General features: G+C 39.8%; 1 protein-coding gene across 5 annotated transcripts in view; it reads right to left on the minus strand.

Moving 5' to 3' along the window:
- Nucleotides 1–8,985: 8,985 nt before the first annotated feature.
- The window catches only part of PIP5K1B (phosphatidylinositol-4-phosphate 5-kinase type 1 beta), a 328,734-nt gene continuing 310,080 nt past the window's right edge, over nt 8,986–27,639 (minus strand). For 3 of the 5 annotated variants that reach the window (XR_009564323.2, XR_009564324.2, XR_011377538.1), the window contains 2 exons: nt 25,349–25,445; nt 8,986–9,733 (listed from right to left, as the gene is read on the minus strand). Coding sequence is in view for 2 of the 5 variants with exons in the window: in XM_030877052.3 (XP_030732912.1) it covers nt 9,727–9,733 (7 nt within the window). In the remaining 3 variants the exon portion in view is untranslated. The remainder of the gene's footprint in view (nt 9,734–25,348; nt 25,446–27,639) is intronic. The other 2 variants (XM_030877052.3, XM_030877050.3) reach the window with 1 other exon arrangement.

Raw genomic sequence — 27,639 nt, forward strand, 5'->3', positions numbered from 1 at the left:
CAGTCTGTGTATCCTTAGAGTTGAAGTGAGTCTCTTAAAGGGAGCATATAGTTGGGCCTTATTATCATTTTTTAATCCATTCAACCATACTACCTCTTTTGACTGGAGAAATTAGGTCATTTACATTTAAAGTAACTGTTGATAGATACAGACTTATTGCCATTTAAAAATTGTTTTCTGGCTGTTTTATATTTCCTTTGTTTCTTTCTTTTGCTCTCTTCTTTTGTGATTTAATGATTTTCTAAGTGGTATATTTAGATTCCTTTCTCTTTATTATTTGTGTATCTACTGTAGGTTTTTGCTTTGTGGTTACCATGAGACAACATCTAAGAGTTTGTTTTGTTTTGTTTTTTAACATCTTTATTGGGGTATAATTGCTTTACAATGGTGTGTTAGTTTCTGCCATCTAAGAGTTTTAATAGTCTATTTTACGTATGTTTTAAAATTAACTGGTTAAAAAATTACATACGGTAAAATTTAATTTTTTCTTTTGGTGAACAATTCTATGAGATTTAACACATATGTAATTTTGTGTAACCACAACCATAATCAAGATAGAGGACAGTTCTTTTGCCCTCCAAATTGCCTCATGCTTCCCCTATTTTAGTTGGCAGTCACTGACCTGTTCTCTAACCCCATCATTTTGCCTTTTCTAGAATGTCATATAAATGAATTCATACAGTAAGTGACCTGTAGAGTCTAGGTTCTTTCACTCAGCATAATGCCTTTTAGATTCATCCATATTTTTGAGTGTGTCAATAGTTCTTTTCTTTTTTATCGCTGTGTATCATTTCATTGTGTGAATGAGCCACAGTTTGTTTATCCATTCACCCATTGTGGGACATTTGGGTTGTTTTCAGTTTTTGGTGATTGTTAATAAAGCTGTTATGAGCATCCATGTACAAATGTTTATGCAAACCTAAGTTTTCAATTTTCTAAGGTAAATACCAGGAGTTGAATTGCTGAGTCATATGATAAGGGTATGTTTTTTATTAGAAACTGACACATTTGTCCCTAGTGGCTGTACCATTTGCATTCCCAACAGCAAAGTATGGCAGTTAGAATTGCCTTGCATTCTCATCAGCACTTGATATTGTCAATTACAAAAATTTAGCCATCTTAATATATGTGTAGTAGCATGTCATTATAGTTTTAATTTGCATTTCCCTAATGACTGATGATGTTGAGCATCTTTTCTTGTTCTTATTTGCCAATCATATATTTTCTTTGAAGTGTCTGTTTAAATCTCTTGCTCATTTCTTTTTCAGTTTTAATAAACTTCTTTGAAAATAATATCAGATTTACAGAAAATTTGCAAAGACAGAACAGAGTTTCTTTCTTTTTCTTCTTCTTTTTCTTAATTGGGGCATAGTTGTTTTACAATGTTGTGTTAGTTTCTACTGTACAGCAAAATGAAGTAGAGTTCCCTGTGCTATACAGCAGGTTCTCATTAGTTATCTATTTTATACATATTAGTGTATATATGTCAATCCCAATCTCCCAATTCATCCCACTCCCCCTTCCCCTACCTTGGTGTCCATACATTTGTTCTCTACATCTGTGTGTCTATTTCTTCCTTGCAAACTGGTTCATCTGTACCACTTTTCTAGATTCCACATATATGCGTTAATAAACGATATTTGTTTTTCTCTTTCTGACTTGCTTCACTCTGTATGCCAGTCTCTAGGTCCATCCACGTCTCTACAAATGACCTAATTTTGTTCCTTTTTATGGCTGAGTAATATTCCATTGTATATATATTCCACATCTTTATCCATTCATCTGTCAATGGACATTTAGGTTGCTTCCATGACCTGGCTATTGTAAATACTGCTGCAATGAATATTGGGGTGAATGTGTCTTTTTGAATTATGGTTTTCTCTGGGTATATGCCCAGTAGTGGGATTGCTGGGTCGTATGGTAATTCTATTTTTAGTTTTTTCAGGAACCTCCATACTGTTCTCCATAGTGGCTGTATCAATCTGCATTCCCACCAACAGTGCAAGAGGGTTCCCTTTTCACCACACCCTCTCCAGCATTTATTGTTTGTATATTTTCTGATGATGCCCTGTCTAACCAGTGTGAGGTGATACCTCATTGTAGTTTTGATTTTCATTTCTCTAGTAGTTAGTGATGTTGAGCATCTTTTCATGTGCCTCTTGGCCATCTGTATGTCTTCTTTGGAGAAAGGTCTATTTAGGTCTTCTGCCCATTTTTGTATTGGGTTGTTTGATTTTTTGATATTGAGCTGCATGAGCTGTTTGTATATTTTGGAGATTAATCCTTTGTCTGTTGATTCGTTTGCCAATATTTTCTCCCATGCTGAGGGTTGTCTTTTCGTCTTGTTTATGGTTTCCTTTGCTGTGCAAAAGCTTTTAAGTTTCATTAGATCCCATTTGTTTATTTGTGCTTTTATTTCCATTTCTCTAGGAGGTGGATCAAAAAGGATCTTGCTGTGGTTTATCTCAAAGAGTGTTCTTCCTATGTTTTCCTCTAAGAGTTTTATAGTGACTGGTCTTACATTTAGGTCTTTAATCCATTTTGAGTTTACTATTGTGTATAGTGTTAGGGAGTGTTCTAATTTCATTCTTTTACATGTAGCTGTCCAGTGTTCCCAGCACCACATATGGCTTGTGGGATCTTAGTTCTCCAACCAGGGATCAAACCCAGGCCGTGGCAGTGAAAACACCGAGTCCTAACCACTGGACTACCAGGGCATTCCCGAGGACAGAGTTTCTATATACCATTTACCCAGTTTCTCTTGAGTCATACTTACATAAGATGCTAATATTATTTTTCCAAACTCAGTGTTGTCTTTTGTATAATACTATTAACTAAATTTCAGACTTTATTCAGATTTCACCAGTTTTGTTTTTTTTTTTTCTGTTAATAACCTTCCCCACCCCTACCCCTTTGCCCCCTGCTCCAGGCTCAGATACAGTATACCTAGAGTTAATTTTCTGTCCTTACTTTATAAGTCTTTTGGGTATCTTTACCTTCTTGGAGAAGTTGTGTCTAGAGCCATCTGACCTACTCCAATCTGGAGTGATTTATTTATAGATCTCCTCCATTGTTGCCATGTTGGGATTTCCCTTTATGTTCATCCTGGCGATTCCTTCCTCTTGCGTTGGATCTCTTGATTTCTGGATCCAATGGCCTTCTATTTCATGGCTTTCTGTTTCTTGATTTACTATCTCATTTTGGTTAAACGCATCTTTGGGGAGTTTCTAGATAAAGGGAAGATGGAAATGAATTTTTCATAGATAATTTTATTCTACCCTCACTTTTAATTGGTTTTCCAGGGTGTGATCATTAATTTTATGTATCAACTTGGCTAGGGTAGAGCACCCAGTTATTTAATCAAAAACTAATATAGGTATTGCTGTGAAAAAATTTTATAGATGTAATTGAGATCTTTAATCTGTTGACTTTAAGTAAAGGAGATTACCCATAATAACATGTGTGGGCCTGATCCAATCAAGTGAAGGCCTTATAGCAAAAACTGAAGTGTCCTCGAAAAGAAGAAATTCTGCCTCAGGATTGCTCTATTAACCCATGCCTGAGTTTCCAGCCTGACAACCTGCCCTGTGAAATTCAGAATTGTCTTTCCCCACAGTTGTCTGAGCCAATTTCTTAAAATAAATCTGTTATCCATGTCTATGTCTCTACTATTCTGTTTCTCTAGAGAACACTGACTAATACACAGGGTATAGAATTATAGGTTAGCAATACCTTTCTCTCAGAATTTTGAAGGCATAGTTCCATTGGTTTCTAGCTACCGTATGCTGTTGAGAAATTTGATACAATTTTGAGCCTTGAGCCTTTATATAAAATTAATTTTACTCTGAAAGATTGTAGAATCTTGTCATCATCGTTGGTGGTCTGAAATTGCATGGTAAGGTTCATTTTCATCCATTGTTCTGGGTGCTCAGAGTCTCTTTCAATCTGGAAACTCACATCCTTTAGCTCTGGGAAATTTTCCTGACATTTGTTTGAGGCTTTTCTTACATCCATTGTCTCTATTTTCTCTTTCTGGAAGTCCTATTATTTGGATATTGGTTCTAGTGGAATGGTCTTCAAGTTTTCTTATTTCGTTTCACCTATTTTTAATCTTTTTGGGATGTATCTTGAATCTTATCTCCTAACCACTCTCTCAGTTAGATCCTAATTTCTGCCACCATGCTTTTAATTTCCAAGAGCTCTTTTATGTTTTCAGAATGTTCATTCTTTTTCCATATATTTATTTAATCACTTAAAAACTAAAATATATATTGAAATCATTATCTGTCTGCCCCAAACAATGAATATTATAAATTATCATTTTCTTTGTTATAAAACTGGAAACAGAAAGTTAAATTTGTATGATTTCTGGAATATTTTGATCCATAAAATTTAGCAATGCAAATGCACTGCACAAAAATTTTGAACGTTACAATTTAATTTTTGTTTCATGTATAAGAAAATTAACTTAAATAAAACAAATTAAAAGAAAATTCTATAAGTATTGATATCCCTAGTTAGTATTTACTAACAGACTAAATAAATGCCTCTGTGATGCTTACATTATGGAAATGCCTTGTTTTGTTTGGTGAAGCATAACACATGTCCTTGAATGTGTTTTCAATGCATAGATGCTATTCTTACTGATTATTTTTGCATTTAATTCCATCTACTTATGCAAAAATTTGGGTATGCTATCTCATTTTTCTTAACTGCTACACTAATCCTAGTTAATCCTAGATCTTTTTCCATGGGTTTATTAGCATGCCAAGATGTATCAGTTCAATATGTAGTCTTGTAATTTTATTTAACACCTACTGTTTTCATACTTTCTTATTCTCATTTAACACATGCAGCTCTAAGTTCTTATATAAAGTGCAACTATCTTTTTTTGTTTTCTACGTTTTCCCTGCATAAATCTCTCCCTTTGTCACAGTGATCATTTTGTCTGCATAGAACCTTCATATATGAGGTTATATAACATATATAGGTTATATACATATGTAGGTTGCTACATATACAAGGTTATATAGTATAGTAGTTAGAAGTGTGGGCTCTTAAGGTTGGCTAGACTCCCTGTATTTATTTATTTATCTATTAAAGTTTTTATTGGAGTATAGTTGATTTACAATGTTGTGTTTGTTAGTTTCACGTGTACAGGAAAGTGAATCAGCCATACATATACACATATCCAATTTTTAATTTTTTTAATTACAAAATTTTTGAGGTGCTTTATACATTCTATTATTTATATATAATACAGGTTATTATGTTTGCTCAAGACCACTGTGCCTATTAAATGATATACTGTATGTAAAGAAGCTAGCACATAAAAAATTAGTATGGGTTCTTATAAGGTTAGAAATGGGGAGAGGAAGAATTGGTCATCTGTGTTCCTTTTTTTCATTTTCTAACTTGATGTGTATCACCTCCACATTCTTGTCCCCAAAGTTTTCAAAAATACTAACTCCAACATGATGTAAAGGATAGCCACTCTTTTTTAGATTCTTTTCCCATATAAGCCGTTACAGAGTATTGAGTAGAGTTTCCTGTGCTATAAATTAGGTCCTTATTAGTTATCTATTTTATGTATAGTAGTGTGTATATGTCAATTCCAATTTCCCAACTTATCCCTCCCCCCACTTACCCACTGTTAATTGTAAGTTTGTTTGCTACATCTGTGACTCTATTTCTGTTTTGTAAATAAGTTCACTTGTAACCTTTTTTTAGATTCCACATATAAGCGATATCAGATGATATTTGTCTTTCTCTGTCTGACTGACTTCACCCAGTCTGACAATCTCTAGGTCCATTCATGTTGCTGCAAATGGCATCATTTTGTTCTTTTTTATGGATAAGTAATATTCTATTATATATATATACCACATCTTTATCCATTCCTCTGTCAATGGACATTTAGGTTGCTTCCATGTCCTGGCTATTGTAAATAGTGCTACAGTGAACATTGGGGTGCATATATCTTTTCAAATTATGATTTTCTTCAGGTATATGCTGAGGAGTGGGATTGCTAGATCATATGGTAGTTCTATTTTTAGTTTTTAAAGGAACCTCCATACTGTTCTCCACAGTGGCTGTACCAATTTACATTCTCACCAACAGTATAGGAGGGCTCCCTTTTCTCCACACCCTCTCCAGCATTGTTTGTAGATTAAAAAAAATTTTTTTTAAGTATTTTAAAAAAATTTATTTAATTATTTCTGGCTGCGTTGGGTCTTTGTTGCTGCGCGTGGGCTTTCTCTAGTTGCGGTGAGCGTGGGCTACTCTTTGTTGCGGTGCACAGGCTTCTCATTGCGGTGGCCTCTCTTGTTGCAGAGCACGGTCTCTAGGCACACGGGCTTCAGTAGTTGTGGCTCGCGGGCTCTAGAGCACAGGCTCAGTAGTTGTGGCACACGGGCTTAGTTGCTCTGTGGCATGTGGGATCTTCCCAGACCAGGGCTTGATCCTGTGTCCCCTGCATTGGCAGGAGGATTCTTAACCACTGTACCACCAGGGAAGCCCTGTAGATTTTTTTGATGATGGCCATTCTGCCCTGTGTGAGGTGATAGCTCATTGCAGTTTTGATTTGCATTTCTCTAATGATTAGTAATGTTGAGCATCTTTTGATGTGCTTTTTGGCCATCTGTAAGAATGTTCATTTTTGTCACAGCATCCTGATCATGCTTCATGGATGCTGTATAATTTACTATCTTTGAAGATGTATGGTAATTTTTGTTCTGAAGTTTACTTCTTGCAGTCCTTGTTTACCCCAGCGGCAGTTTTCTGTTTGTATATTTCAGTCTCATTTTAGAGAATATCCTTAGATGTCTTGTGATATTTGGTTGGCTGTGCGTTGAGTGGGGACTAAAATGTGAGTGAGCACTGGCTGTGGGGGGTGTAGTGGAACTTCACTGTAGGGTGCCTTGGCTGAGTCAGTTGTTAGGGAAATCTCCAGTGTTATTACCTTTAAGCTTTCCCCCTCGGTAAGGTAACTATATAATTTGTGGTAAAAGTGGAACATTTTTGAGAGGGAAAGTATATACTGTTATCATGCCTGAGTGTCCGGCATAAACTCAGACTATCTTAGGCAAATTAGCGTATGGTCATCTACTTCCTGGTAGTGATAGTTTTTTCAGAGAAAATTCTTCCACACCCAGTATGGGTGCTAGAAGTCAAGCTGTATGCATCTAGGAACTGTGTGGAGGAAGAGGTCTAGGGACTCATTATTTATCTTTCAGTGCGCATGCTTATGGCCCCAAATTGGAAGCTACCGAAATGTCAGTCAGCAGTAGGGTAGAAAATTGTGGGATAATCATATGGCAGAATACTACTCAGCAATGAAAAAGAATGAGCTTTCACTGTATACAATGAAATGAATGGTTCTCATACAGTGTTGAACAACATAACACCAAAAAGCTAGATAAAGAGGACATACTCTATTACTCTATATGAAGTTCAAGAACTGGCAAAACTAATCCATGATGATAGAAATAATAATAATGGTTACCTTTGGGGCATTGATGGGAAGGCATCAATCCTACCAAAGGTATTGATGGGGAGGGGGCATGAAAGAACCTGTAGGTTAGCTGGAAATACTCTATCTCTTGTTCTAGGTGCTGCTTACAAGGGTGTGTGTATATATGTAAAACATCATTGCACCATACAATTAATAGTTGTGCACTCTATTATATGTAAATTATACCTCAATTTTTAAAAGAAGGTACAAAGTGTTGAGGTTTTCTGAGACAGGTGAGTTGACCGCAGACTGGTCAAGGGTGACGGTCGTGGTGGGGAGACAGGATTGGGCATCATGGACAGCTTCATGGCATTGAAATAGCATTTGAGTTAAGCCTTAAAATAGTGGTTCTCAACAGTTCTTGGGTCAAAGCCACTGTGAATTTGATGGAAATTATTGTCTTTCTCTTCATGAAAAAAGCCCCCATATACACAAAGGCATACCCAACTTGTGTATATTATTTCATGGCCCTATTAATATCCATCTGTGACCCTCCTAAGAATCAATGGGTCCTGGGCTTAAGGACCCCTGCTTAGATAAATGGATACAAATGGGAGGGGGAAGAGCAGGACTGCAGCTAAGTAAACCCCTATAGTAAGATCGGGCATCTGCTAGCACATATGGATACCAGGCAGAGAGAGGCGAAGAATCCTCCACGATCCACTTCAGTAAAATTTCCCATTGACAGCCCAACCCAGGATAAATTCCCAGCACCAACTCTGCAGATGAAATTAATACTTATACTGAGTCACCATGGCTCCAAGCTGTATTTACAAAAGCTAATATTATGTTTGTTTATGAGCACCAGCTTGCTTTAACTTGAAGTATTTTACACTGAGCATCTTACTCATCTGGAATGTCTTTTTGTTTTCTAATGATTTTTTCTGCAGTGTATGATTATGCAATCTCTTAACCTGCTGCTGCTTGGGACACTCATGTGATACTATAGATGTATTAACTGCTTAAATATTCATTGCCCCTCTCTGCTGAGTCTATGCCTATGTGAAAAGTACACTTCCCAACACTTTGACGACAGACTTGTCAATGTCATTTGCTTTGGTCAGTGGATTGTGAGTTCTGTAAACCATGTTTAAGCAGAAGCTTTATGAGCTCCCATGGTTCCACTATCACATTTTTTCTTCTGCCATAAACATGGCATGTCCTAGACGGGTTGCTCTGGATCCCAATCCAGAGATTTGGGGATTGTTTGTCACCACAACATAACATAGTGAAAGCTGACTAACACACCAGGACATTTGGGAAAGTCTCTTGAACAAGTTGAGCAGAATCTGCTATTGAGTCTTTTCTCAGGGCCCGGGTAATTTTCTCTCCATTTTCATCAATCACGAGAGTCAGTTTATTTAGGATTCCAGAATATGTAAAAATGATGGGTATCTAAGTTACTTCTTTTTTATTAACAAAAGAAAGAAATGTAAAGACCATAAACCACCTGAATTAATATAATACCACAATTGAGAACAAAATATTTTATTTCTCTCAATAAAACTATAGTTTACAATAGTATTTACTAAATAAATTATATAATCTCTTTTACAAGCAATAAACTAAATCACAAATATTTCAAAGACAATGTATGTACACGACATAAGGCCTTTTATAAATAGCTTTGCTTTTCTCATTTCACTAGTAAACAGTGAAAAAATCTTTATAGAAGCTAATTTTCTATAAAGTATATGCAGACCTATTACACTGATCTTTATATGAAACCAATTTAAACTTTTAATGACATGGGCTGATTATAACTTTGAAAAAGAGCATAATTCAGACGTTACCATTTTGCATGGATAGATTTTTTAAAAATATATAAGCAGATTACATATGTTGCTTATGGATAATCACTGGATGCATGCAAAATGAAACAATGCAAGTGTCAATAGTAAAATAGCACTTCCAAGTCCAAAAAGGTGATTGGCAATGGTATAGAAAGCAGCTTAAATAGAGTTCATGCAGTTCTTCACAGTTCAGCAAGCAACAGCAAATGACAGAAGAGTGTGGTATTTTTCACATCACATCTGCCGATCAGCCTCTCAGCCGAGGCTCCCCTGACATCTCGCAGGCTCCAAGTCCAGTTGATGATGACTCTGTGTGTAGTGGGGCTCAGCCCAGTTTCCTTTGGGAAATTGTGGAGTGGAGAAACTTCTCTCCCACAACCGTGTTCCTGCCTCATCCATCTGCTTATGTGGTCACCATTTTCACTTACTGGGGGAGAAAAAAAGAAAGCAGATGTAAGACTAAGTTTTCGCATCAATTTATAATGGCGCCTCATGATTGCGAACAAGTTCATTCTTTCTTCCAATGACTTGTGCCTGGAAAACATGCAGGTAGAAATGGGAGGGCATTAGGTCTGGAATTGATTCTTTTGCAGTGAGGAACATCTGCTTCCCTGGACCTGCAACATGTAAATTACACCAAGATCTATCAAGCGCTTACCACATCACAGCTTAGTGCTAGGGACTCTGAAGGGAACAGCGCAGGCTAAGACACACTCCTGCCCTCCAAGTGCACAGGGCTTTGGGGATGTGCTGTGGTATATCAGGCCTGAAGCCAATCAGAGCAACTTGAACATGGTCTGGAACTCATGAATGCTGTGTGCATTTTTACACACTATCCCTGTGGCTGGGGAGGAAAAAATATGTCCAGCAAATACTGGACCTAAAATGGTAGCCACTTAAGCTCAGAGGCAGCTAATTCAACCCCTGACAGCTGTACCAAGATATATACGGGGAAGCAGTACCATGGTCAGTCAGACACAATGGCTTAAATCTATTGATTCTCTCTAATTATTACAGCTACAGGACATTATGCAAGTTAGTTAATCATCTTTGCACCTTATTTATCTGTTAAATGGGAGTAATAAACCCTACTTTATAAGTGATAAACTTTTCTATGAGGAAATAGTATCTGTACAAATAGACACACATACATGATATACACAAATTCTGTACATATCATTTAGTGCCTGGCAATAGTAGTGTCTCCAAAATAGTAGTTAAGAAGGTTGCAGTTGGGATCACAGAGATTGTGTGGCCCAACACATTCATTTGGAGGCTGAAAATACTTGAGTAAACAGTTTGAAATGACTGAAAATTATTAGGAAAGAAACTATATCAAAGAGGATTCTGTTTAAAAGTATTACATCTCGTAATTTGAGCCTATTGTGAGTTGTACCTTTTGTTGTTTTATAGTTGAGACTGCTCACTCTCATCTGAAACATGTTCACACTGTTACTTTCTATCCTGTTCTATTGAGCTATATTTCTGTTTTTGTGCCAGTACCATATTGTTGTGATGACTACAGCTTTGTAGTAAAGTCTGAAGTCAGGGAGCCTGATGCCTCCAGCTCCATATTTCTTTCTCAAGATTGCTTTGGCTATTCGAGGTCTCTTGTGTCTCCATACAAATTTTAAGATTTTTTTTGTTCTAGTTCTGTGAAAAATGCCATTGGCAATTTGACAGGGATTGCACTGAATCTGTAGATTGCCTTGGTATTACAGTCATTTTGACAATATTGATTTTTCCAATCCAAAAACATGGTATATCTTTCCAGCTGTTTGTGTCATCTTCAATTTCTTTCATCAGCATCTTACAGTTTTCAGAGTACAGGTCTTCTGCCTCCTTAGGTAGGTTTATTCCTAGGTATTTCATTCTTTTTGATGCTAAGGTAAATGGGATTGTTTCCTTAATTTCTCTTTCTGATCTTTCATTGCTAGTGTATAGAAATGCAACAGATTTCTGTGCATTAATTTTGTATCCTGCCACTTTACCGAATTCATTGATGAGCTCTAGTAGTTTTCTGGTAGCATCTTTAGGATTATCTGTGTATACTATCCTGTCATCTGCAAACAGTGACAGTTTTACTTCTTCTTTTCCAATTTGGATTCCTTTTATTTCTTTTTCTTCTCTGATTACTGTGGCTAGGACTTCCAAAACTTTGTTGAATAAAAGGGGCAAGAGTGGACATCCTTGTCTTGTTCCTGATCTTAGAGGAAATGCTTTCAGCTTTTCACCACTGAGTATGATGTTAGCTGTGGGTTTGTCATCTATGGCTTTTCTTATGTTGAGGTACGTTCTCTTTATGCCCACTTTCTGGAGAGTTTTTAATCAGAAACCAGTACTGAATTTTGTCAAAAGCTTGTTCTGCATCTATTTAGATGATCATATGATTTTTATTATTCAATTTGTTAACGTGGTGTATCACACTGATTGATCTGCATATATTGAAGAATCCTTGCATCCCTGGGATAAACCCCACTTGATCATGGTGTATGATCCTTTTAATGTATTGTTGGATTCGGTTTGCTAGTATTTTGTTGAGGATTTTTGCGTCTATGTGCATCAGTGATATTGGCCTGTAATTTTCTTTTGTTGTTGTTGTTGTTGTATCCTTTGACTGGTTTTGGTATCAGGGTGATGTTGGCCTGAGTTTGGGAGTGTTCCTTCCTCTGCAGTTTTTTGGAATAGTTTCAGAAGGATAGGTTTAAGTCTCCTCTAAATGTTTGATAGAATTCACCCATGAAGCCAGCTGCTTCTGGACTTTTGTTCGTTGGAAGTTTTAAAATCACAGTTTCAATCTCATTACTTGTGACTGGACTGTTCATATTTTCTATTTCTTCCTGGTTCTGTCTTGGAAGATTGTACCTTTCTAAGAATTTGTCCATTTCTTCTAGGTTGTCTATTTTATTAGCATATGGTTGCTTGTAGTAGTCTGTTATCCTTTGTGTTTCTGTGGTGTCAATTGTAACTTTTTTCATTTCTAATTTTATTGATTTGAGTCTGCTCCCTTTTTTTTCTTGATGAGTCTGGCTAAAGGTTTGTCAACTTTGTTTATCTTTTCAAGGAACCAGCTTTTAGCTTCATTGATCTTTGCTGTTTCATTTATTTATGCTCTGATCTTTATATCTTTCCTTCTACTGCCTTTTGGGTTTGTTTTTTCCTCTTTCTCTAGTTGCTTTATGTGTAAGAATAGGTTGTTTGTGATTTTTCTTGTTTCCTAAGATTGTATTGCCATAAACTTCCCTCTTAGAACTGCTTTTGCTGCATCCCTTAGGTTTTGGATAGTCATGCTTTCATTTTCATTTGTCTCTAGGTATTTTTTCATTTCCTCAGTGATCCACTGGTTGTTTAGTAGCATATTGTTTAAGCTCCATGTGTTTGTGTTTTTTAGTTTTTTTCTTGTAGTTGATTTCTAATCTCATAGTGTTGTGGTCAGAAAAGATACTTGATACAACTTCAATTTTCTTAAATTTACTGAGACTTGCTTTGCGGCCCAGCATGTGATTTATCCTGGAGAACATTCCATGTGCACTTGAGAAGAATGTGTATTCTGCTGCGTTTGGATCGAGTGTTCTATAAATATCGGTTAAGTCCCTCTGATTTAATGTGTAAGGCCTGTGTTTCCTTATTGATCTTCTGTCTGGCTGATCTGTCCATTGATGAAAGTGGGGTGTTAAAGTCCCCCACTATTATTGTGTTACTGTTGATTTCTCCTTTTATGGCTGTTAGTATTTGCCTTATATATTGAGGTGCTTCTTTGTTGGGTGCATATATATTTACAATTGTTATATCTTCTTGGATTGATTCTTGATCATTCTGTAGTGTCCTTCTTTGTTTCTTGTAATAGGCTTTATTTTAAAGTCTCTTTGGTCTGATATGAGTATTGCTACTCTAGGTTTCTTTTGATTTCCATGTGCATGGAATACCTTTTTCCATCCCCTCACTTGCAGTCTACATGTGTCCCTAGATCTGAGGTGGGTCTCTTGTAGACAGAATATATATGGATCTTGTTTTTGTATCCATTCAGCCAGTCTATGTCTTTTGGTTGGAGCATTTAATCCATTTACTTTTCAGGTAATTATCAATATGTGTGTTCTGACTGCCATCTTGTTAATTGTTTTGGATTTGTTTTTGTAGGTCTTTTTCTTCCCTTCCTCTTTTGTTCTCCTCTCTTGTAATTTGATGTCTAACTTTAGTGCTGTGTTTAGATTCCTTTTTCTTTTTTGTGTATCTATTGTTGATTTTCGGTTTGTGGTTACCATGAGGTTTTGATATAGCAGTCTATACACACACACACCCACAGCCACAGCCACAGCCACAGCCACAGCCACAGCCACAGCCACAGCCACAGCCACACAAGACTGTTTTCAGTTGCTGGTCTCTTATTTTTAAATGCATTTCCAATATGCTACACTTGTACCTTCTCTTCTCATGATTGCTGATTTTTATATAATATTTGTGTGTGGATGATTTCCTACCTTTACCATATGATTGCCTTTACCGGTGAGCTTTTTCATTTGTAATTTTCTTGTTTCTAGTCATGGCCTTTTCTTTTCCATCTAGAGAAGTTCCTTTAGTATTTGTTGTAAAGCTGGTTTGGTGGTGCTGAATTCTCTTACCTTTGCTTGTAAAGCTTTTGATTTCTCTGTCAAATCTGAACAAGAGCCTTGGTGGGTAGAGTATTCTTGGTTGAACGTTTTTCCTTTTTGTCACTCTAAAAACATCATGCCATTCCCTTCTGACCTGCAGAGTTTCTGCTGAAAAACCAGCTGATAACCTTATGGGGATTCCCTCGTATATTATTTGTTGCTTTTACCTTGTTGGTTTCAATGCTTTCTCATTGTCTTTTTGTCAGTTTGATTAATATGCGTCTTGGCACGTTCCTCCTTGGGTTTATCCTATGTGGGACTCTGTGCTTCCTGGACTTGGGTGGCTGTTTCCTTTCCCATGTTAGGGAAGTTGTTGGCTATTATCTCTTCAAATATTTTCTCAGGCCCTCTTTCTCTCGCATTATAGGAGTCCCAGAAGGAGAAATGTTGGTGCATTTAATGTTGTCCCAGAGGCCTCTGAGACTGTCCTCATTTCTTTTCATTCTTTTTTCTTTGTTCTGTTTTGAAGCAGTGATTTTCACCATTCTGTCTTCCAGCTCACTTATTCATTCTTCTGCCTCTTTTATTCTGCTATTGATTCCTTCTAGTGTATTTTTCATTTCAGTTATTGTATTTTTCATCTGTTTTGTTCTTTAAACTTCTAGCTCTTTATTAAACATTTCTTGTATCCTCTTGGTCTGTGCCTCCAATCTTTTTCTGAGATCTTGAATCATTATTTACTATCATTACTCTGAATTATTTTTCAGGTAGATTGCCTATCTCCACTTCACTTAGTTGTTCTTCTGGGGTTTTATCTTGTTCCTTCGTCTGGCACATATTTCCCTGCTGTCTCATTTTGTCTAACTTTCTGTGTTTGTGGTCTCTGTTCCTCAGGCTGCAGGACTGTAATTCTTCTTGGTTCTGGTGTCTACACCCTGGTGTGTGAATTTGGCCCAGAAGCTTGTGCAGGCTTCTTGGTGGGAGGGACTGGTGCCTGCCCACTGGTGGGTGGAGCTGGGTCTTGTCCCTCTGAATGGGCAGGGTCACATCAAGGGGTGTGTTTACAGGTGGCTGTTGGCTCAGGATGACTTTAGGCAGCCTGTCTGCTGATGGGTGGGGCTGTGTTCCCACCCTGTTTGTTGTTTGGTCTGAGGCATTCCGGCATTGGAGCCTGCAGGCTGTTGGGTGGGGCCACGTCTCAGTGCCAAAATGGCGACCTCCAGGAGAACTCAAGCCAATGAGTATTCCCTGGGGCGTGCACCACGATTGTCCTTGCCCCTGCAGTGAGCACAGCCGACCCCCACATCCCCAGGAGACCCTCCAAGACCCGGCCCAGGCTCTTATGGAGTCAGTGCTTTGCCCTGGGTCCCAGTTCATGTGAAACCTCTGCATGCCTTCCAAGAGTGGAGTCTGTTTCTCCCAGTCCTGTGGAGCTCCTGCACTTAAGCTCTGCTGGCCTTCAAAGCCAAATGCTCTGGGGGCTCCTCTTCCCAATGCCAGAACCCCAGTCTGGGAAGCCTGCCATGAGGCTCAGAACTCTCACTCCTGTGAGAGAACCTCTGTGATATAATTATTTTTGTGGGTCACCCACCAGTATGGGATTTGATTTTATTGTGAATGTGCCCCTCCTACCATCTCATTGTAGCTTCTTCTTTGTCTTTGGGTGTAGAATATCTTTTTTGCTAGATTCAAGTCTTTTTTTGTTGATGGTTGTTCAGCAGTTAGTTGCGATTTTGGTGTTTTTGTGAGAGAAGGTGAGCTCAAGTCCTCTACTCCATCATCTTATTTCTTGTCCCGTTGGAATCAAGTTTTTTGAAAACTGAGGGTCTTGTAGAAGTTTCTATAAACTTTGTTAAGCACTCTCACCCCCAGGGTACAAGAATGTCAAAGTTGGGTGAGAACTGCCAATTCTATATCCATGTTGTAATCCTGGGAGGACATGTTTGGTTACCCGAAAGTGTCCATTTATAACCCTAATAAAATGAGGTGGCCTGACAGGTCTTTTTTTTTTTTTTCCTGACAGGTCTTTAAGTCTTCTGTGGAACTTGAAAGCACAGCATCTCCCTGCTTGTAAACTTGGCCACAGTGAGCTGGCTCCAGAAGGCAATTTTATTATCCATTATTTGGTATTAAGAGTGCAATAATTTTCCTTTCTTCAAATTATAATCCACAAGTCCTATATTAGCCATCAGTGAAGAGACAAGGTGTCAGCTGTCTGTCTACCCTGGGAGGAAACTCATAGCTTGAGTTTATTCTTCAAAATATGGTGCATGTAGAATCCCCTCCACCTCCCCAACATGAAGATGGGTTCTTCAGGTGTTAGTGCCCTGAACGCCAGCAACTTCTGAGGTGCTGAGACTCAACCCTCTCCTGACCTGATGGATTTAGAAACAGAAATGGGAACTGGTGCTTTGGCGAGAGAACCTAGCCATATCTCAGGTAAGGGATGGCAGAACATTTCAGTTCTATCACCAACTGAACTGCTGTGTGTGTTTGTTCGTTTATTTATTTATTCAAACATCTTTATTGGAGTATAACTGCTTTACAATGGTGTGTTAGTGTCTGCTTTATAACAAATTGAATCGGCTATAAATATACATATATCCCTATATCTCTTCCCTCTTGCGTCTCCCTCCCACCCTCCCTATCCCACCCCTCTAGGTGGTCACAAAGCACCAAGCTGACCTCCCTGTGCTATGCGGCTGCTTCCCACTAGCTATCTATTTTACATTTGGTAGTGTATATATGTCCATGCTACTCTCTCACTTCGTCCCAGCTTACCCTTTCCCCTCCCCGTGTCCTCAAGTCCATTTTCAATGTGACTTTATTTCTGTCCTGCCCCTAGGTTCTTCAGAATCATTTGTTTTCTTGTTTAGATTCCATATATATATATATGTTAGCATACGGAATTTGTTTTTCTCTTTCTGACTTACTTCACTCTGTATTACAGACCCTAGGTCCATCCACCTCACTACAAATACCTCAATTTCATTTCTTTTTATGGCTGAGTAATATTCCGTTCTATATATGTGCCACATCTTCTTTATCCATTCATCTGTTGATGGACATTTAGGTTTCTTCCATGTCCTGGCTATTGTAAATAGAGCTGTAATGAACATTGTGGTACATGACTCTTTTTGAATTATGGTTTTCTCAGGGAATATGCCCAGTAGTGGGATTGCTGGGTCGTATGGTAATTCTATTTTTAGTTTTTTAAGGAACCTGCGTACTCCATAGTGGCTGTATCAATTTACATTCCCACCAGTAGTGCAAGAGGGTTCCCTTTTCTCCACACTCTCTCCAGCATTTACTGTTTGCAGAATTTTTGATGATAGCCATTCTGACCGGTGTGAGGTGGTACCTCATTGTAGTTTTGATTTGCATTTCTCTAATGATTAGTGGTGTTGAGCATCTTTTCATGTGTTTGTTGGCAATCAGTATATCTTCTTCGGAGAAATGTCTATTTAGGTCTTCTGTCCATTTTTGGATTGAGTTGTTATTTTGATATTGAGCTGCATGAGCTCCATGTAAATTTTGGAGATTAATCCTTTGTTAGTTGCTTCATTGGCAAATATTTTCTCCCATTCTGAGGGTTGTCTTTTCGTCTTGTTTATGGTTTCCTTTGCTGTGCAAGAGCTTTTCAGTTTCATTAGGTCCCATTTGTTTATTTTTGTTTTTATTTCCATTTGTCTAGGAGGTGGGTCTAAAAGGATCTTGCTGTGATTTATGTCATAGAGTGTTCTGCCTATGTTTTCCTCTAAGAGTTTTATAGTGTCTGGCCTTACATTTAGGTCTTTAATCCATTCTGAGTTTATTTTTGTGTATGGTGTTAGGGAGTGTTCTAATTTCATTCTTTACATGTAGGCGCCCAGTTTTCCCAGCACCTATTGAAAAGGCTGTCTTTTCTCCATTGTATATTCTTGCCTCCTTTATCAAAAATAAGGTGACCATAGGTGTGTGGGTTTATCTCTGGGCTTTCTATCCTGTTCCATTGATGTATGTTTCTGTTTTTGTGCCAGTACCATACTGTCTTGATTACTGCAGCTTTGTAGTATAGTCTGAAGTCTGGGAGCCTGATTCCTCCAGCTCCATTTTTCGTTTTCAAGATTGCTTTGGCTATTCGGGGTCTTTTGTGTTTCCATACAAATTGTGAAATTTTTTGTTCTAGTTCTGTGAAAAATGCCAGTGGTAGATTGATAGGGATTGCATTGAATCTGTAGATTTCTTTGGGTAGTACAGTCATTTTCACAATGTTGATTCTTCCAATCCAAGACCATGGTATATCTCTCCATCTGTTTGTATCATCTTTAATTTCTTTCATCAGTGTCTTATAGTTTTCTGCATACAGGTCTTTTGTCTCCCTAGGTAGGTTTATTCCTAGGTATTTTATTCTTTTTGTTGCAATGCTAAGTGGGCGTGTTCCCTTAATTTCTCTTTCAGATTTTTCATCATTAGTGTATAGGAATGCAAGAGATTTCTGTGTATTAATTGTGTATCCTGCTACTTTACCAAACTCATTGATTAGCTCTAGTAGTTTTCTGGTAGCATCTTTAGGATTCTCTACGTATAATACGATGTCATCTGCAAACAGTGACAGCTTTTACTTCTTTTCCGATTTGGATTCCTTTTATTTCTTCTCTGATTGCTGTGGTTAAAACTTCCAAAACTATGTTGAAATAATAGTGGTGAGAGGGGACAACCTTGTCTTGTTTGTGATCTTAGAGGAAATGGTTTCAGTTTTTCACCATGGAGAACGATGTTGGCTGTGGGTTTTCCATATATGGCTGTTATTATGTTGAGGTAAGTTCCCTCAATGCCTAATAACTGCTGTTTTGTTTTTTTTTTTCTGTATGCGGGCCTCTCACTGCTGTGGCCTCTCCCAATGCGGAACACAAGCTCCGGACGCGCAGGCTCAGCGGCCATGGCTCACGGGCCCAGCCGCTCCGGGGCACGAACCCGTGTCCCCTGCATCGGCAGGTGGACTCTCAACCACTGTGCCACCAGGGAAGCCCAACTGCTGTGTTTTAAAAGAACATTGCCCCTGAGTGTCAGGAGCTCATGGAACAAGGATACCCCAGGGACTCTTTAGTGTGGTCACCTTAGCCAGTCTGACTGCACGCGATCATACATCCACACAGATGCCAGTGTCTCTTCCTAAGCATGTGATGCTTTGAGAATGCATGATATATTTTAAATTCTGGGACCTGAAGGTAAAGGTGTGATAACAGTTGGCATGAAAGGAGTAGAGGTTTTAGGTATTTCTGTGGCCTTAATCCTTAGCATTGTTTATCCACATATGTGAGTAAGTGTGTGGGTGTGTGAGAGGCTTGTATTTTTATTTCCACTTAAACTCAAGTACTTAATTCGGTGATTGAAACTACACAGTAATGCACACATGTGGTCAAAGACTTCAAAGCCTTTTCAATAAAATGATTTAAAACACAGACCCAGAGAAATAAGGGAACATAGCAAAGCAAAAGCAGTTTGTTTGCTAACCACAAAGCCCTCTGGGAGGGTGGACTGCACTTTTTGGGAGCCAGATTGCCCCAGGGGACCCCCAAAGTATAGATCACTTCAAGATGGGCTAAGTTGGAGGGTCTAAGTTGACTTTTAGAGCCAGGTGCAGAGGGCATCAAAGACGAGAAGTTTCTCTTCCAAGGTCTCATTTCTAGGCTCATTTCCAACCCTCCCTTTTTTTCAACCTTTTCCCTAAAAGATATACACACATATATACCCTCAACCTACTGTTTAAAAGACATATTTAGCCAATAGAATTTCATAATATCTGGAATGTGCTGTGAGGGGATTTAAGGACAGAGCTGAAACAAAGCAGAACTTCAGGACAGTCAGACTGGCTAAGATGACCACGCTAAATAGTCCCTGGGGTATCCTTGTTCCATGAGCTCCTGACCCTCGGGGGCAATGTTCTTTTTAAACTACAACTGCCTCAGAGTTCAGCTCCAGGGTCCCACAGAAGCAGGATCTTTTCCTCTCTGGTGTCCAAGGGCAGCCTCATTTTGAATTCAAGTTGAAATTCTTTGCCAAAATACCCTTGAGGAAAATATTGATTTCTCTCCAGGCTATTGTAGGTGGCAAGTCCCTTATTTCCTTTTCCTATACTGAGCCCGTTTTCCCCAGCCCCACTGTTTTCCTTTCTAGTTCATATTGTTCTTTTGGCCAGTGTTCTATCTGTTGCCATGAGGGCGCACCAGCTCATCCTGCCTCACTCCCCTCATTTTAGTCTAAACTCACAGCATCACCACAAACACATGTAAAGGCTTCACAACGCCCCACCCTAATCATCCCTTTGGGTCTGGAGTCCCCTCCATCTCTGGGCTCACCAGAGATGCTTCAGACACCAAGCAGCCACCATGTTCTCTGGAAACCTTTTTTTTTTTTTAACATAAGGCTCTATATTTACTTTTTATCACATTCGTATCTACCTCATATTGGGGGTACTTCACAAGGCACAATCACTTGGAAATAGATTGGAATAGGGGATTTCTCTTTGAACAACAGTTGCTGGTGTCCAAAAGCGCACCATTTTTTTTAAGGAGGTGAACAAATACATAACACTAATGCTACAGAAATCAGGACACAGTCTATATATATGGAGTCCAATCACACCGCTATGGGGTTTTATAGCTGGAAGGAAACTTAGGTCTAAATTTCCTACCTTTGCACTTAAAAAAATATTTAGATTCAGAATCAGTGGTGAAATTATTCTTTCCCAAGAACCAGAGACTACAGGACCTTAATTAAGAAGCCTTGAGGGGCTTCCCTGGTGGCGCAGTGGTTGAGAGTCCGCCTGCCGATGCAGGGGACACGGGTTTGTGCCCCGGTCCCGGAAGAGCCCACATGCCGCAGAGCGGCTGGGCCCGTGAGCCATGGCCGCTGAGCCTGCGCGTCCGGAGCCTGTGCTCCGCAATGGGAGAGGCCACAGCAGTGAGAGGCCCGCGTACAGGAAAAAAAAGAAGCCTTGAGGCAGAAGGTGGGACTTGGAACAACCTTGAAGAGTATGTGCAATTTGGATGAAAACTACCATGTTGTGCCTATCTGGTAGAATGTTTGTTGAATTCTGAGGTGTTGGCAGCACATGGAGCACCAGGCCTCCTGCCAACCTTCAAATGCCCTATCAAAGCGTTCCACACCAACCAGCAGATAGATTACTGATAAGAGGAGAACAGACCCAAGAAAAAGCTGGCACTGATTTCAGATGCCTCGTGGGATGTATTTAGGATTATGGCCTCTCAGTTCAAAACTGTTAGTGCAGCAGCAGTATTTTAATACAGTTCCCTGCCTGATTAATTTGTTTTCTAAAGACCTAAGAAAAGCTGGAGGAAATCAGTGATTTATGTGGGCTGACAATTCTACAGTGGACTTCCCTGCATGAGAGTGACTTCTGCTAATTGTAAATCCAAACGGTCACCTTGTTATCTAATATATCATGCAGCCCTGGGGCTGCAACCACATTCACTCTGGGTAGTGTAGGGAGAGGAATATGGTACTGGTTTCGTTCAAAAAGGAGCACTGCCTTGGGATGAGGCCACTGGCTTCTCTCTCCCTGTGTAGAAGGAAAGGGTGAGATGCCAGAGGCCCCCAGCCACAGGCTAGAGTGTAGGAACCAGAAGCTGCACCCCTACCAAGACGCCCCTCTCAGCACTTTTCTTGGTACCATTTTTCTTTACAAAAACACACGGTAGCCGGCATGGATTGAATTGTGCCTCCCCACCCACCCGCCTGCCCCTGACACCCTGCATTCATATGTTGAAGCTCTAACCCCTAGTACTTCAGAATGTGATCTTATTTGGAGATACAGTCTTTACAGAAGTAAGGAAGTTAAAATAAGGTCCTTAGGGTAGGCTCTGATTCAATAGGACTGGTATGCTTATAAAAAGGGGAAATTTGGACACAGAGACAAGACACACAGAAGGAAGACACAGGGAGAAGACGGCCATCAACAAGCCAAGGAGGGAAGCTTCCCTTACAGCCCTCAGAAGGAATCAACCCTGCCAACACCTTGATCTCGGACTTCTAGCTTCCAGAACTGTGAGACAATACACTTCTGTTGTTTATGCCACCCGGTTTGTGATATTTTGTAATGGCAGCCCTAGGAAACAAATACAGTAGCCATTACTGGGATTTAGAAAGTTTTTTTTAAAAAAATAAGGATCCATATTTGAATTTTTTTGTACTTAATCCTATCCTCCACTGGGGGCTACCACCAAAGCTACAGTTACCTGGGGGGTGGAGTGGCTGTAAGGGGACAACCTGTCAAAGATTGAAAGTGAAGAAAAGGTTTTTTTCACTCCATATTTTTTGATACTTCATTAAAGTTGCTGCCTAAGCAGCAGAAAGAAGCATTTTCTGGGTTGAATCCCCAAACTGCCATAGGGCCTTTTCAAAGAGGCTCAAGTGGAACTGGCCTTAATGGATGAGAAGGGCACGATGGGATCCTAGGGAAGATTAGCACCTTCATTTCTGTGCCTGATTGTAATTGCAGCCTCTAGTTCAACTTGCAAGGTTGAGGGAGCTGCCTTTGCCGTTTGAAGGATGGGCCCCTGCCAAACGTGCGTGCACAGCAGTGGGAGGCTACCGTAAAGTACACGGAGTGGAGACAGCCCGCTGAGCCTCACACTCGCACTTAATAGCAGCGTTCAATTCAAGGACCTCAAAAGCTCCTTATCCTGGTTGGTCAGAGGCGCCTTCCTACCACTAGGTGGCAGTAGGGTCTGCTGCAGGAACGCAGTCCCAAGCCCAGTTCAGAAACTTGAATGTGATTAAGGTTCACCTTAGAATCAAGTTCATTTTTCCTCCGATGTAAAGCAAAGCTAACTGGCCAGCCATCTTAGGAGGGCCCTTAGGGAAGTGATAACAGATTTCCCTTTCATCTAGCACAGAAGAATTATAGGATGCTCAGAGCTGAAGGACCCTGTCAACAGGCTGACTGGGTCTCAGCCCTGTATGTGTGGGGAGCTTTTAAAAATACCATTGCCCTGGTCCACCCTCAGGGATTTTATTTCTAATACACAGTATGTCCCCAACAGGTGACTGTATCAGTTAATACATTCGTTTACCTGACACCCTTTTGCGAGGAGTCCACAATAATTTGGAAACATCTACCCAACCTCACAGTGACTAAGCCAGGGAGACCGGAAGTGAATGAAAAAACGGGGCCAAGCGTGGTAAAGAGCGTGTGTGCCCTTTCACATGTCCTCGGCAAGTCACATGTCCTCGGTAAGGCGGTGTAGTTGAATAGTGTCCCCTGAAAATTCACGTACACCTGGAACCTTTGCAATGTGATCTTATTCAGAAATATGGTCTTTGCAGATGTAATTAGTTAAGATGAGTTCATCCTGGATTACGGTGGGCCCTAAATCCAGTGACTGGTGTTCTCACAAGAAGAGAGGATACACAGAGGCACAAAGTCACAGGTAGGCAGTGTGAACTGGGGCAGGGATTAGTGTTGCAAGTCAAACAATGCTGAGGACCACGTGGACCACCAGAGGTTGGAAGAAGCAAGGAAGGATCATCTCCTAGAGCCTTCACAGGTACCAGGACCCCGCCAACACCTTGACCTCAGATTTCTGGCCTCCAGACTGGGAGACAAATTTCTGTTGTTTAAGCCTCCCAGCCTGGGGTACTTTGTCACGGCAGCCCTAGGAGCACAGGCAAAGACAAACCAAAGGGAAGCCAGGCCCTCATCTCCACTCCCTAGTCATCCTCATACCATCCATCACACTTGGGGAGGCCTTATTCTTTACTAACTGGACAGTATTTATGCATCCTCCCTTCTACCCAATTTTCCCATTCCTTCTCAGGTCCCAGGAGAGCGAATGGCATGAAGGAGGACAGCCCGGCTACAAGGTCCACAGGTGTGATTTAAACTTGCTTTCCCTAAAGTTCTCATTGGTTCCTAATCTGGTTCCTTGTGAATTGTTTTTGTGTTTTCTGAAGGCTCAGGAGCCTAGCAAACAAACACTGGCTTCCTATGACGATGGAGAAGATGGAAATCAAAATCAGAAACAAAAGCAGCAAAGTGTGGAGGGAGCGGGGGAAGGAGAGAGAGGCTGGTGTTAGGAGGTAAAGAAAGAAGAATAATGGTGCCACCCAAGGAGGGCCTGGATGAATAGACCCAGCCAAGCGCAAGAGCAGAACTGGCCTTGAGAAAGGTGGAAATCACCTGGCCTGTGAGGCCAGGATTCACTGTAAAGCTAGGACAAAACAGAAAAGAATCTACCATAGCCCTGTATGCTGTCATTTAATTGTTAACTGTGGGCCTAATATAACTGAAAAGCCAGTATGTGTTTATAACTCCAATTCCCTAAGCTAATCCTTAAACAGCAGTTTAATCCTGTTTGTTAAAAAAAAAGAAAAAAATCCGACAGTGACCTCCTAATCCGGCCCAGCGGGTTGCCTCATTAACTTGAAGCTGGCATCACTCTTGTTGCAGGACAGGAATCCCTCTAGGCGCCACGGGGTGCAGGAAGTTGGATCCATTTTTTCAGCTTTTCCACATGTCTTAGAAATATTATTTGGTCAGTGACTTAAGAGGGTCAAGCCTTCCTAGAGATAAAAAAAAGGGCCCTATTTTGTTATTTCTGAAATTTCTTCATTTCTCAACGATGTGGTCATATGGTGAAAGAAAATGGCATTCTGGTGAAATGCCTTACAAGCCCAAAGGCAGCCTTTGCTTCTTCTCTTCCTGTTTTGGTCTCACTGAAATCTGCCAAAAACTCGAGCAGCATCTTTGTTTGGTGGGGACTGTAGCTCTCTGCTGAGAAGCGATAGAAATGCCACTGTTTCAAATAAACATCTTCGGCAGCAGCCAATGCTGGCTCATGCAAGGAGGGATTCAAGAGACCCGATTCTTCACATACGAGTCATTAACGTCCATGCCAGCAGAGTCAAGTCCAGAAAGGCAGTTTCTCTTGCCAAAAAGTTCCACTGAATTTCCTAGGACCCCCGTGAGCTAATTCAAAGTGTTTTTCTTCTCTTTTTCGGGCTTTTTTTCATACATAATAGTCTGGTAAGCTGTTAATTCACAATCATTTTCACTTCTCTGCCACCCTCCATCCCACGATGAAAGAGTATTATTAAGCACCGTAAAGACACATTTAATAACAAAACTGTCCAGCAACTGCACATCAGAGCACTGATCTCCAATACCGGCACGGCTACAAAAATGGCTTAGCTGTTTCTTTGCCCACAGCTATTTCTGTACTTCAGCCACCTTGCAAGAAACGCATATCGGGATGAAAGGACATATTATTGAGAGGCTGTTAATATGGAAAAGTGTAAAAAGAAAAGGGCATAACCTCAAGACCTAAATAACAGAAGTGAGAAAATGTGGCAGCCCTCTTTCAAACGTCTATATTATTTAAAAAAGCAATTCCATTATCTCCCACTTACCCATCCATTCTCAGCTAGTCATAAAAAAAGGACACGCTCACCCATGACATTTTTCAGCTGCACTGCCTTTGTTGCTTGTTCCTCTTTCCGTTAACACCAAATTGCATTCTACATCAGGTAAAGGAGTCGCCTGAGGAACTGAAAAAATAAGCTGTCGTGATCAGTGCCTTAGAATATCGGACTATTCAAAAAGTGGAATCTAGCCCTATTATGAAGATGGCATGATTGCCCATTTAAAAGCAAGAGCCTGCTTCTCTCTGCTGTAGTCTTTTAAATACCCTAATCTGTGTCATCAACTCAAAACTCAATGGAAACACCGCTTTGGTCATTGGATAAAATCATCTTCAAAAACACGATGATCTGAATATTTGAAAATGAATCAGATAGCCTGGAACTACAGCGTGAAGGTGAATGGCCTTTTCCAAGCAATAACTAGGAACATGGAACCTGAACCAAATGCTTCAATAAGGGTGCTGGAACAATTAGCAGCCTTTTAAGGTAATCTGTCCTTTTAATTTCATGTCAAATTATCAGAAAAAGCAGGATAGCTGTCCTAATTTATATGCACATAATGCACATAATGCGGGTGGATCTTCAATAAGGAAATTTCATATGTTATCTGGTATGCATAAATCACTTGAGTTTAAATCATATATTACAGTGATATAAACAGTATTGTCCATTCGTATGCAAACAGTAGCACTAGGGGATTAGTTACAACTACCAGTTCTTAAAGGAGAAGAAACATTACAAGAGAAATCTATGTTTGGTTATAACACCCAATATAATGTCACCACAGAAGCCTTCAACTGCCCTTGCAGTAAGGATGGCTGCGATTAAGAGGATTCTAATCAGGTCAAGAGGAAGGAGAGACAAAGGTGTAGGCAAGATTGGTTTTCCCTTCTGATGCTTTTCTTTGCCATCCACTCTTTCACAGTGTGGAGGCAAATGAAAATATTGAAGGGAAGGCAATGAGCTGTATCCTTTAAGATTGGAAGAGCATGCTAAATAAAAATCTCCAGCATGAAAACACACCCTGGAATTACAAGTTAATGGTGCAGAACTTTCTAGATGCATTGCCACAAAAATTAAATACTGTGACGGTTGATGGTAGAATATGTGATGAAACAGTGAAATTTGAAGAAACAGCTATAGCTCTTCTGGGAAAAACCTTATTTCTACAACTCCTTGTAATTTAGAGTAAGTCATGGCCAGTCAGACCTAGAAGGGGTCTTAAGAGGTGACTTAATGATCCATTTCATAGATGAGAAAACTGAGGACCAAAAAGGTTGATTAATTCAAGGTCAGTGATTAATGAGAGGCAGAGATAAGCATAGTATCCTGGTGCCTATTTCTAATTAATTCTTGTCTTATTTGATTCTGCAAGAGTTGAAACGACTAAGTTAAAGTACTGGAACAATGGTGTGGGGGACCATTTCGGGGGGTCCATGAGGTCAAACTATTTTCCTATTAATACTAAGATGTGATTTACCCTTTCATTCTCATTCCCTCTCATGGGTGCCCAGTTGAATACAGTCGTGTGCCAGAGCATGCCAGACCAATGTAGGTAGAAGCTGATATGAGAATCCAGCTTCTTCAGACAATAGGGACTGCAAAAAAGAAAAATAATGCCACTCTTCTCACTAAGCTTATTTTTGTCCTGGAAAAGTTATTTTCATAAAAATTTATGTAACATTTTAATAGTTACTATTTTAAATGAATGAGTATTTTAAAATTTTCGCATTTTAAAAATATAAAATATTGATAGATATAACCCCCACACACAAAAGCTATTTGGGATCCTCAATTTTTAGAATGTAAAGGGATTCAGAGATTAAAAAGTTTAAGAACTATGGCACTAAAACTTGAAAAAATAGAAAGGAAACCAAGATGAAAGTGGAATTTTATAAAAAGTACTCTTTTTTTTTTTTTTTTTTTTTTTTTGTGGTACGCGGGCTTCTCACTGTTGTGGCCTCTCCTGTTGCAGAGCACAGGCTCCGGACGCACAGGCTTAGTGGCCATGGCTCACGGGCCCAGCCGCTCTGCGGCATGTGGGATCTTCCCGGACCGGGGCACGAACCCGCGTCCCCTGCTTCGGCAGGTGGACTCTCAACCACTGCGCCACCAGGGAAGCCCTCACTTCTTTTTTGGATCCATCTCTCACCTTCATGAGGAGCATGATTCCAATGAGATGGACACGTCAATCAATCAGTAACAACTACAGTGATACGGTGCTTCATGGTTAACACTACAGTGATAGGGGGCGTAGGTAGGAGCTGGATTTGAATTTTGGCTCTGCCATTTACTAGCTCTGAGAGCTGATCAGTTAAGC

The sequence above is a fragment of the Globicephala melas genome, chromosome 6 (assembly GCF_963455315.2).
Source record: "Globicephala melas chromosome 6, mGloMel1.2, whole genome shotgun sequence".
NCBI classification, from domain to species: domain Eukaryota; kingdom Metazoa; phylum Chordata; class Mammalia; order Artiodactyla; family Delphinidae; genus Globicephala; species Globicephala melas.